The following is a 12,819-nucleotide window of genomic DNA, read 5'->3' as shown; positions in this document are numbered from 1 at the left end:
TAGTCTTGCCAACACAACATCTCCTTTATCATTTAGGGGCTTTACACTACCAGTCAGATACTCTCCCCATTGTACTTTTGGAGGTCCTATGCGTTTAATCAGCTGGGAATTGTTACCTGGTTGTACGCTAGGAACCTTCTTCTACCTTGGCCATTTAGTCTCAATGGGCCCACCCTCCTTAAATTCCTTAGCTGCATCTGAACTATTGGATAATCCACATTCCCATGCTGCGTCTTTTCCCCTAGTGACCAACATCAGAATAGTATAATTGCTGTTTCTTTGTCTAACCCTGGTATTGTTCCTTTGCATAAAATGGAGTAATTAACATCCAAAATCATTCATTCCAATTGGGACTACCTGGGTTTCCCACAGAAAGGCTGTGGAGGTGGGTTTATGGAAAATCATTACCCGTGTGCCAGATGTGTTCCCCTTCCCCTGTAATCCTATGTATGTCACTGCTTTCACCCATTTATTATTCTCCACATCCCCTTCCACAAAGGGAACAGGTTGGATTTGGAGAGCAATAAATACCCTGCATGTGTGTTTCCATGTTTGCGATTTTCTTGTTTCACAACCATAGTGTGTATGTATGATGGTTTCCTCGACATCTGATGACTCTTCAGGTTCTGTGGCTGAACCGTCTTGTTGGTTCTTCTGACCTTTGGTCTTGGCCCTCTGGCTGTGGTCTTCCCCTTTTCTCCTCCGGCCCTCCTCATCGGTGGATCTCAGCCTCTTTCCTCCTCTGTGTCCTAAAGCAGGATGGTTGCCAACCTGGGAGAAACCTGGAATGGGAGAGATGGTGCCATCCGGACCTCTGGGATTGATTCTGCTACTTTCCTAGTGTGAGATTGGAGAAAATTTACAACAAAAGTTAGTTCCTTCGTGTAATCAAGATGGTCACACTATGTCTCAGTTATGTCTATCTGTCCGTCAGTCATAGGTCTCACCCCTGGGGTGTTCATTGGTTGTCTTGTTAACATTTCATAAGGTGTACACCCAATACCTTTGTTAAGGCTGCTGCGCATTTTCATAAGGACAAGAGGTAATCCAATGGAAACAAAAATGCCTGTCTATTTGTGGAAAAATCACTAAGCTAATGACTTGTTTTTAAAATTATATAAGCAAAAATTATTCAATTCTATTTGGATTGGCAAGCCTGACAAAATTAAATGGGCCTATTTATATAATGAATTTGAATTCAGAGGGCAGAAATTATTAAATACTAAAGCATTAGACCTCACTAAAGGCTTCAGTCATACAAAAGCTTTACTTAAATCCAAACTGGTTCTCTAGCAGATTAGTAAAGAATGGCCTTTTTCCCTTTATTCAGATTACAACCTCTGACTTTCGCTTATTTGAAAATGAAATAATCTCCAAAGTATTGCTATTTTTAAAACAACCCATAGAAAGTTGGTTGCAATTTCTGTTTAATCCACCAGAAAAGACAGAACTTAATATTACAACAAATATTATGGTGAAACTCAAATGCAAACTTAGCGCCGACAGATACGGCAGCTCTGCTTCTAGCTCCTAAGCAACTTTACAGTATTTTGTTTTTTATTAGCCCAGGAAATGTTTTGTGTTATTACATAAAGCCGGAAAGAACTTTTGGATATCAGAGCGGCAGTAACTCACCAGCAATATGACTTTCCCAAGTTGGATCCTTTGTTCGTACCCTCCAGGGCAATTGAACTGATTCCAGAGGCTTATCCAAAACACCCCCAGCGGAGAAGAGGTATTCGTAGTGGTCTTCTAGTCCGACTCAGCAGGCGCACACACCATCCACTGCTTCTGAGTATATTACTCGCTTATGTTCAGTCTCTGGATAATAAAGTAAACGAGCTCAGGGCGAGAATCCCCTTCCAGAGAAACATCAGGGATTGTAACATACTGTTTCACAGAAACATGGCACTCTCTGGATATACTGTCTTTGTCCATACAGCCAGCTGGGTTCTTAGTATATCGCACAGACAGGAAAAAAAAAACTCTCCGGGAAGAAAGGTGGGGGTTTATGTTTCGTGATAACATACAGAAACTCAAGTCCTTTTGTTCACCCAACCTAGAATACCTCACAATCAAATGCCAACCGTATTACCTCCCAAGAGAATTCTCTTCGGTTATAGTCACAGCCGTGTATATTCCCCCTCAAGCCGATACCACGGCGGCCCTCAAAGAACTTCACTGGACTTTATGCAAACTGGAAACCACATATCCTGAGGCTGCATTTATTGTAGCTGGGGATTTTAACAAAGCAAATTTGAGGAAAACGTTACCGAAGTTTTATCAACACATTGACTGTAGTGCTCGCGCTGCTAAAACACTCAACCACTCCATCTTCCAGGATGCCTACAAGGCCCTCCCCCACCTTCCCTTCGGCATATCAGATCGACTACATTTTGCTCCTCTCTTCCTATTGGCAGAAAATCAAAACAGGAAGTAACCGTGCTAAGGACTATTCAATGCTGGTCTGACCAATCGGAATGCACGCTTCAATATTGTTTTGATCACGCGGACTGGGATATGTTCTGGGTAGCCTCAGAATAACATTGACAAATACACTGTTACGGTGACTGAGTTTATCAGGAAGTGTATAGGGGATGCTGTACCCACTCTGACTATTAAAACCTAGCCTAACCAGAAACCGTGGATAGATAGCAGCATTCGCGCAAAACTGAAAGTGTGAACCACCGCAAGGTGACTGGGAATATGGCTGAATACAAAGTGTAGTTATCCCTTCCGTAAGGGAATCAAACAGGCAAAACGTCAGTATAGAGACAAAGTGGAGTTGCAATTCAATGGCTTCGACATGAGATGTACAGTGAGGGAAAAAAGTATTCGATCCCCTGCTGATTTTGTACGTTTGCCCACTGACAAAGAAATGATCAGTCTATAATTTGAATGGTAGGTTTATTTGAACAGTGAGACACAGAATAACAACAAAAAAATCCAGAAAAACACATGGCAAAAATGTTATAAATTGATTTGCATTTTAATGAGGGAAAGGCCAAAAAGATCATCAAGGACAACAACCACCCGAGCCACTGCCTGTTCAAACCACTATCATCCAGAAGGCGAGGTCAGTACAGGTGCATCAAAGGTGGGACCGAGAGACTGAAAAACAGCTTCTATCTCAAGGCCATCAGACTGTTAAATAGCCATCACTAGCACCTTAGAGGCTGCTGCCCCATATACATAGGCTTGAAATCACTGGCCACTTGAATAATGGAACACTAGTCATTCCAATAATGTTTACATATTTTTGCTTTACTCATCTCATATGTATATACTGTATTTTAGTCTATGCCACTCTGACATTGGTCATCCTAATATTTATATATTCCTTAGTTCCATTATTTTACTTGTGTGTATTGTTGGGAATGGTTAGATATTACTGCACTGTTGGAGCTAGACCAACAAATTTACAGCTGTGCCATACAGATTGCAAAATAGTCGGGAAAATATTTTCGATGTACCAATTCCAAGGAACTGATATACAAAACAGCGCTGGATTCAAAACGTAGAGTTTTTCTACTTAAATTATGCAAAATTCTTGCAACCAATAGAATGTTAGGGGAAAGTGTTAGGGAAAAATATATTTCAAATAATATATATTTATACAATAAATATGGGGGATTGGAAATGATGCAGACAATTACATTGATAGAAGCCACAATCTAGTTGCAATATTAAAGCTGATTCTTTCCCCCCCCCAAAAAAATAAAAAAAATATTGGGGTTTCCTAAAAACAACTTGACGAGGGACATCAAGATTTATTGAATTTACCATGTGTTCTATATTAAAGGGCTCTTCATTTAATATAACAAACAAATATAATATTGGTGCACAATTCCTACTTAAAAAGGACACAGAAACTACTCTATTCGTTGAACGACCCACAGAGTGATAACCCTTCTACATACACAAGCCTCAGTCATGCCATAAAACAAGTGACGCAGAGGATTGCGTGCAAGCCTTCTCAGTCTGTGTGAACTTGTTAATAGTCAGCCGGAGAGTTCACTGTCCAAGTTACGTAGTACTACTGATGAGGACATTACATAAGCTTCCTTTTTGGTGTCCAAAACACGCTACAGGGATGGACCGACTGCTGAATAAATTTCGAATCAGGAGTAGTCTTGTCAGAGAGTGTTTGGCTGAGTGCCTGGGGGTCTACATCATGATTGTGAGTGCCTTTCTGATACTGGGCAGAATAGTACATGGTGCTCTGTAGGAATGGTTGGAGAGACTTGTCCTTCTGTACCTCAGTTGTAAGAATTGAGGTTAGGCAGAGGGAGATGATTGTAGTATTTCAAGGATTGTAAATGAGTGTTGGTGTGCATCCTTCAGGTTAGGCAGAGCCTTATCCCTTAAGACATCTGTCCATTGGTCGGTCTGTCAAAGTACAGTGAATGGTGGACGGGACAGCGCAGGTGATATCCAACTAAGGATAACTTTGGCATTTAATGTTATTATTCTAATTTGAATCTCCAGTTCTTCCACACGCTATCTCGCTCTCATCTTGTTTTAAATTGTAAGTGCTTGCAAAACCCCATTTGTGCCATTGGTGGATCGTCACAATGGCTAACCAAGGACTTTGACCCCTGAGAGAGAGCAAAAGAGAGCATGAGTGGAAGGAGAGGTGTGGGAGGGAATTCCTAAATCAGTAGAGTGTGAGTCATTTGGAAAAGAGAAAGTTTTCAATATTATAAACGTTCTGCCATATTGAACATGCCCCAAGCCTTGAGATTAATGCCTTGTTGCTCTTGCCCAGGTCAATAAAAATTATAGCGCACAACAAAATCATAAAGCAATACACTTCCTCAGAACAGAGGACTGTAAAGACTGTCCTTGGCTTATCAGCCAAACATGCCTAATCTTGAATGGTACTCTGAAGTTACCCCACTATTTGAGTAGACGACAATGGGGAACCACTTTCAACTGATATTTGATATAGGCCTTCCTGGTTACCTGATTTATTACCCATGACAGTAAATTCTGAGATTATTTGACATCTCAATTCAAGCAGTAGTTAAAAAAAATGGGGATATGATGCATTAGGGATGTAACTCCCCTGATACAGGCCTTGTTTTGTTGTGACTGCAGCTGTTTGGATGTGGCTCCGTTGCCCAGGTAACGACATCTGAAAACAGTAATGGTCACTACCTGTCAATCAATCTGGGATTCGCTCTGGGAACCACCTTTGGAGTCTATGTTTCCCGTGGGGTGTCAGGTAAAGTCTATGAGTGTAAATCTATACATGTGGATGAGGACAGAGAGAGGCCATATCTTGATAAAATAGTTGATACATTATCAAATAATGGTTGTTTTGTTCTCTCAAAGGTGCTCACCTAAACCCTGCAGTGTCTCTCAGCCTCTGCTTTCTGGGCAGGCATCCTTGGACACGCCTGCCTTTCTACGTCTTGTTCCAGATTCTGGGGGCCTTTATGGCTGCTGCCACCGTAGCCCTGCAGTACTATGGTAAGGGGAAAATGTAGAATATCAATCTTGAATACTAGAATCAAAAGTTATGGCTGGAGCATGATAGTGTGTGTGTGTTTTTATTCACAGATGCTATACAGTTCTACAGTGGTGGTCACCTGACCGTGAGCGGTCCCAAAGCCACAGCAGGCATCTTCTCCACATACCCTGCTGACTACCTGAGCCTGTGGGGTGGCATCATGGACCAGGTCGGAACCCCCTTCTTGGTTTACATGAATATAAGATAACTAACATAAACACATTGGAAATGTATTTGTACCTGGAAGACTCAATCAGGTCTTTTTACTAAGGGCTGTTTTCTAATCAATAATTTGGGAGAGGTTGAATGGCGCCTCAGCCTTCATAGTTAGTCTTATCATGGTGTCACTGCTCTGTAGTGGTTAACCGGCTCACCACCTCCAGGTGGTGGGCACGGCTGCTCTCATGGTGTGTATCCTGGCTCTGGGGGACAGCAGGAACAGCCCGGCGCCTGCAGGTCTGCAGCCGGTGCTGGTGGGGGCTGTGGTGTTGGTGATCGGAGTCTCCATGGGCTCCAACAGCGGCTACGCCCTGAACCCAGCCAGAGACATTGGGCCTAGACTGTTCACATACATTGCTGGCTGGGGGGATGAGGTGTTTAGGTAAGTCAGTTCTGCTACATATTTTGACACTCTTAATGCCCTTGTTTAAGTAAACCAAACAAGTACTTTAATATGTTAGGCATTTTTAGGGGGATCTTGAAATTCACATGAGGATCTTAAGCGGAACGCAAAGTATTGTACTTTGACATTGTGTATACGCTGATACAGATAGCAGGTAAGAGATGTTACTGTTTCTTTCCCTCTCAGGGCGGGACGTAGTTGGTGGTGGGTGCCTTTAGTGGCCACTTGTGCCGGTGCTCTGGTAGGCACACTGATCTACGAGCTCCTCATTGAGGTCCACCATCCAGAGAAGGGGCTCATCTCGGAGTCCTCAGCCCAAGGACAGGCCACTGAGAACAGGCAGGCAGTGGAGCTACATCCAGAAAAAAACGACCCTAAGGATGGACTGGATGGGACCCTCATGTGAAATGGGAGAATCTAATAGTGGGATTTTAAACGGTTATATCCTAAAGGGCTATATGATTACACTCTTTGCAAGACACTAGTGTATGTGTCACAATTATAAACAGAGGAATGATTATCAATCTGTATAAAATACTGTAGTTGTACATAATGTAAATGTGCCTAAATTAAAAATGTCATATAATGCTTCTTCAATGACTGGACAGAAGTAAAGACTTGATAAAAAGTAAAGTTCTCCCTTACACATTTATTTTGAAACGGCACATAAAATGTATGGCAATTCAGCACACAGACCACAATACAGATGGAAAATAAAAGCGGAATCATTATTTATCTATAGTACCTTCGGAAAGTATTCAGACCCCTTCCTTTTTCCACATTTTATGTTACAGCCTTATTCTAAAATGGATTAAATAAAAACTTTTCCTCAATCTACACACATTTTTGCTAATATATAAAAAATAAACATACCTTAGTTACATAAGTATTCAGACCCTTTGCTATGAGACTTGAAATTGAGCTCAGGTGCATCCTGTTTCCAATGGTCATCCTTGATGTTTCTACAACTTGGAGTCCATCTGTGGTCAATTAAATTGATTGGACATGATTTTGAAAGGAACACACCTGTCTATATAATGGTCCCACAGCTGACAGTGCATGTCAGAGCAAAAACCAAGCCATGAGGCCGAATGAATTGTCCGTAGAGCCTTGGTCAGGGAGGTGACCAAGAACCCGGTGGTCACCCTGACAGAGCTCCAGAGTTCCTCTGTGGAAATGGGAAAACCTTCCAGAAGGACAACCATCTCTGCAGCACCCCACCAATTAGGGCTTTATGGTAGTAGCCAGATGGAAGCCACTCCTCAGTAAAAGGCACATGACAGCCTGCATGGAGTTTGCCAAAAGGAACCTAAAGGACTCTGACCATGAGAAACAAAATGATGTGGTGTTATGAAACCACCATTGAACTCTGCAGTCTGAATACCAAGCGTCACATCTGAAGGAAACCTGCCACCATCCATACGGTGAAGCCTGGTGGTGGCGTTTTTTAGCGGCAGGGACTGGGAGACTAGTCAGGATCAAGGGAAAGATGAACAGAGCAAAGTACAGAGATCCTTAATGAAAATCTGCTTGCTTCAGAGCACTCAGGACCTCAGACTGGGGCGAAGTTCACCTTCCAACAGGACAACGACCCTAAGCACACAGCCAAGACAATGCAGGAGTGGCTTCGGGACAAGTCTCTGAATGTACTTGAGCCTGGCCTGAACCCGATCGAACATCTCTGGAGAGACCTGAAAATAGCAGTGCAGCAATGCTCCCCATCCAACCCGACAGACCTTGAGGATCTGCAGAGAAGAATGGGAGAAACTCGCTAAAATATATATATATTTTTTATTTAACCTATATTTGACTAGGTAAGTCAGTTAAGAACAAATTCTTATTTTACAATGACGGCCTACCCGGGCTAAATACAGGTGTGCCAAGCTTGTAGCGTGATACCCAAGAATACTTGAGGCTGTAATCACTGCCAAAGGTGCTTCAACAAAGTACTGAGTAAAGGGTCTGAATACTTAAATTAAATGTTTTTAATTTGTCATTATGGGTTATTATGTGTAGATTGATACATTTTAGAATACGGCTACAACGTAACAAAATGTAGAAAAATCAAGGGGTCTGAATACTTTATGAATACAGTACCAGTCAAAAGCTGACACCTACTATTTTCTACATTGTAGAATAATAGTTAAGACATCAAAACTACTGTATGAAATAACCCATATGGAATCATGTAGTGACCCAAAAAGTGTCAAACAAATCAAAATATATTTGCGATTCTTCAAAGTAGCCACCCTTTGCCTTGATAACAGCTTTGCACACTCTTGGCATTCTCTCAACCAGCTTCATGAGGTAGTCACCTGGAGGTGTTAAAAGTTAATTTGTGGAATTTCTTTCCTCGATGTATTTGTGACAAGGTAGGGGTGGTATACAGAAGATGGTCTTTTACCAAATAGGGATAAGTCCATATTGGCAAGAACAGCTCAAATAAGCAAAGAGAAATGACAGTCCATCATTACTTTAAGACATGGTCAGTCAATGTGGAAAATATATTTTAAAGTTTCTTCAAGTGCAGTCGCAAAAACCATCAAGCGCTATGATGAAACTGGCTCATGAGAACCGGCACTGGAAAGGAAGACCGAGTTACCTCTGTTGCAGAGGACAAGTTCATTTGACTTACCACCCTCAGAAATTGCAGCCCAAATAAATGCTTCAGTTAGATATTACTTGTTTGGTATTACTACACTGTTGGAGCTAGAAACAAGGATTTCACTACACCTGCAATAACATCTGCTAGACATGTATGTTACCAATAAAATTTGATTTGAAGATAAGTTCATTAGAGTAATAGACAACTCAACATCACCTGTTCAGAGACTCGGTGAACCAGACCTTCATGGTCGAATTGCTGCAAAGAAACCACTACTAAAGGACACCAATAAGAAGAAGAGACTTGCTTGGGTCAAGAAGCACAAGCAATGGACATTAGACCGGTGGAAATCTGTCCTTTGGTCGGGTGAGTCCAAATTTGAGATTTTTGGTTCCAACGCAGTGTCTTTGTGACGCAGAGTAGGTGAACGGATGATCTCCGCATGTGTGGTTCTCACCGTGAAGCATGGAGGAGTTGTGATGGTGTTAGAATTCAAGGCACACTTAACCAGCATGGCTACCACAGCATTTTGCAGCGATACGCCATCCAATCATTTGTTTTCAACAGGACAATGACCCAACAACTCCCAGACTGTGGAAGGGCTATTTGACCAAGAAGGAGAGTGATGGGAGTGCTGTATCAGTTGAACTGGCTTCCACAATCACCTGACCTCAACCCAATTAAGAAGGTTTGGGATGAGTTGAACCGCAGAGTGAAGGAAAAGCAGCCAACAAGTGCTCAGCCTTAGTGGGAACTCCTTCAAGACTGTTGGAAAAGCATTCCAGGTGAAGCTGGTTGAGAGAATACCAACAGGGTGCAAAGCTGTCAAGGCGAAGGGTGGCTACTTTGAAGAATCAAATATATTGTGATTTGTTTAACACTTTGGTTTACTACATTATTCCATGTGTTATTTCATAGTTTGTCTACACTATTATTCTACAATGTAGAAAATAGTAAAAGAAAAACCCTGGAATGAGGTGTGTCCAAACTTGACTGGTACTGTATATACAGTGCATTCGGAAAGTATTCAGACCCCTTGACTTTGTTACGTTACATCCTTATTCTAAAATTGAATAAATTGTTTTTTCCCCCCTTCAAATATACACACAATACCCCATAATGACAAAGAAAATACATGTTTTTATAAATGACAAATAAACTTAAGACATTTACATAAGTATTCAGACCCTTTACTCAGTACTTTGTTGAAGCACCTTTGGCAGCGATTACAGCCTCACGTCTTCTTGGGTATGATGCTACAAGCTTGGCACACCTGTATGAGGAGTTTCTCCCATTCCTCTCTGCAAATCGTCTCAAGAGCTGTCAGGTTGAATGGGGAGCCTCGCTGCACACATTTTCAAGTTTCTCCAGAGATGTTCGATCGGGTTCAAGTCCGGGCTCTGACAGGGCCAACCTAGACATTGAGACTCCTGTGTTGTCTCGGCTGTGTGCTTAGGGTCATTGTCCTGTTGGAAGGGGAACCTTCATCCCAGTCTGAGGTCCTGAGCACTCCACAGCAGGTTTTCATCAAGGACCTCTCTGTACTTTGCTATGTTCATCTTTCCCTCGATCCTGACTAGTCTCCCAGTCCGTGCCGCTGTAAAACAACCCCACAGCATGATGCTGCCACCACCATGCTTCACCATAGGGATGGTGCCAGGTTTCCTCCAGACCTGGCGCTTGGCATTCAGGCCAAAGAGGTCAATCTTGGTTTCATCAGACCAGAGAATGTTGTTTCTTATGATCTGAGAGTCCGTTAGGAGCCTTTAGGCAAACTCCAAGCGGGCTGTTATGTGCCTTCTACTGAGGAGTGGCTTCCGTCTGGCCGCTCTACCATAAAGACCTGATTGGTTGAGTGCTGCAGAGATGGTTGTCCTACCATCTCCACAGAGGAACTCTGGATCTTTTTTCAGTGACCATCAGGTTCTTGGTCACCTCCCTGACCAAAGCCCTTCTCCTGCGATTGCTCAGTTTGGCTGGACGGCCAGCTCTAGGAAGAGTCTTGGTGGTTAAGAAAAATGGAGGCCACTGTGTTCGTGGGGACCTTCCATGCTGCAGAAATGTTTTGGTACCCCCTCCCCAAATTTGTGCCTCGACACAATCCTGTCTGGAACCTCTACGGATAATTTATTCGACCTCATTGGTTTGTGCTCTGACATGCACTGTCAACTGTGGGACCTTATATAGACAGGTGTGCCTTTCCTAATCTTGTCCAATCAATTGAATTTACCACAGGTGGACTCCAAGTTGTAGTAACAGAATGCACCTGAGCTCAATTTTGAGTTTCATAGCAAAGCATCTAAATACTTATGTATAAGTACTAAGGTATGATTAATTTTTTATAAATTTGTTAACCTGTTTTCGCTTTGTCATTATGGGATATTGACCGTAGATTTATTTAATCCATTTTAGAATAAGGCTAAATATAAAATGTGGAAAAAGGGTAGGGGTCTGAATATTTTCCATATATATATAGTATTTCATAGCAGGTGACAAAAGGAAACCAAAAAAACAAATAGGTCAAGCACTGATTCTGCAGTTAGAAAACAATTCAGAGAAATTTCCATACACATTAAAAACACAAATACAACCCCTCGCACTCTCCCTCTGCTTAGTTGAGAGTGACAATCTATAGCTAGCCTACCTACCATACAAATCCAGTTCTTTTTGATTCAAATTGGTAGAACAAAACATTTGAGTACAAATATTATACTTAAATTCACATTTTCATAACAAGTAACAAAACCCGAACGCTTTCTTTTAGTATATGATATGGTCTGTGCAACATATACCCATGTGCACCACTGGTAAAATCTTGGAACTCACTTATCTTGGCTAAAAGTTATGACAATGTACCACTCGAAACAAGACGGGTTACAATAATCTACACTGAACTAATATATAAACTAAATAAACTAAACTAATATATAATCGGTTCCGGAACTCCAATTTGAGCAGCAGCAGCTGAAAAATGAGCTCCTACAAATATTGAAATTTACATGGTTTTTAGAGTGAAGTACATCGGAAAAAAGCAAAAGAAAACTGCAAGACTGAAGAGGAGAAAAAACAAGCAACAAACAAAGAAGATAGGCTTTTGAAAAATAACTATTTTTCATAAAATTGTAGTTATCTTAGCTAGCTGAATTGTTTACCAGTTGCTAAGCAGTTGCTAGGGACTCTTTTGGAAGAAGCTAGCTAGCTAACGAAGAACAACAAAGAATATCTAGTTAACAGAAGAAAAGAAAGAGAAAATCAGGACAGAAGAAAAAGGATATCAAAGTGAAACAGTTCTCTAAAGACACAAGAGACAATAATACAAGAAACAACACTTCTGTAGCTTGTCAACTATGTGTCTGTCTATCCCTGTTCTCTCCCCTCTGCACAGGCCATACAAACGCTTCACACCGCGTGGCCGCTGCCACTCTAACCTGGTGGTCCCAGCGCGCACGACCCACGTGGAGTTCCAGGTCTCCGGCAGCCTCTGGAACTGCCGGTCTGCAGCCAACAAGGCTGAGTTCATCTCAGCCTATGCTACCCTCCAGTCCCTCGACTTCCTGGCGCTGACGGAAACATGGATTACCACACATAACACTGCTATTCCTACTGCTCTCTCTTCGTCTGCCCACGTGTTCTCGCATACCCCTAGAGCATCGAGCCAGCGGGGTGGTGGCACTGGAATCCTCATCTCTCCCAAGTGGACATTCTCTCTTTCTCCCCTGACCCATCTGTCTATCTCCTCATTTGAATTCCATGCTGTCACAGTTACCAGCCCTTTCAAGCTTAACATCCTTATCATTTATCGCCCTCCAGGTTCCCTTGGAGAGTTCATCAATGAGCTTGACGCCTTGATAAGTTCCTTTCCTGAAGATGGCTCACCTCTCACAGTTCTGGGTGACTTTAACCTCCCCACGTCTACCTTTGACTCATTCCTCTCTGCCTCCTTCTTTCCACTCCTCTCCTCTTTTGACCTCACCCTCTCACCTTCCCCCCCTACTCACAAGGCAGGCAATACGCTTGACCTCATCTTTACTAGATGCTGTTCTTCCACTAATCTCATTGCAACTCCCCTCCAAATCT

The 12,819-nt window shown here is 42.3% G+C and overlaps 1 protein-coding gene across 1 annotated transcript; it reads left to right on the top strand.

Annotated features, from left to right (window-relative positions):
- Positions 1–3,960: 3,960 nt before the first annotated feature.
- aqp10b (aquaporin 10b) lies at positions 3,961–6,770 on the top strand. The gene is made up of 6 exons (XM_014142217.2): positions 3,961–4,180; positions 5,101–5,227; positions 5,338–5,475; positions 5,566–5,684; positions 5,899–6,116; positions 6,324–6,770. The coding sequence occupies exons 1-6, from the start codon at positions 4,043–4,045 to the stop codon at positions 6,541–6,543; spliced, it is 960 nt and encodes a 319-aa protein (XP_013997692.1). The 5' UTR covers positions 3,961–4,042; the 3' UTR covers positions 6,544–6,770.
- Positions 6,771–12,819: the final 6,049 nt, after the last annotated feature.

This window comes from Salmo salar, chromosome ssa14 (genome assembly GCF_905237065.1).
Source record: "Salmo salar chromosome ssa14, Ssal_v3.1, whole genome shotgun sequence".
In the NCBI taxonomy this organism is placed as follows: domain Eukaryota; kingdom Metazoa; phylum Chordata; class Actinopteri; order Salmoniformes; family Salmonidae; genus Salmo; species Salmo salar.
Note: the sequence above shows the minus strand (reverse complement) of the source record. Positions and strands in the feature narration are given on the sequence as shown.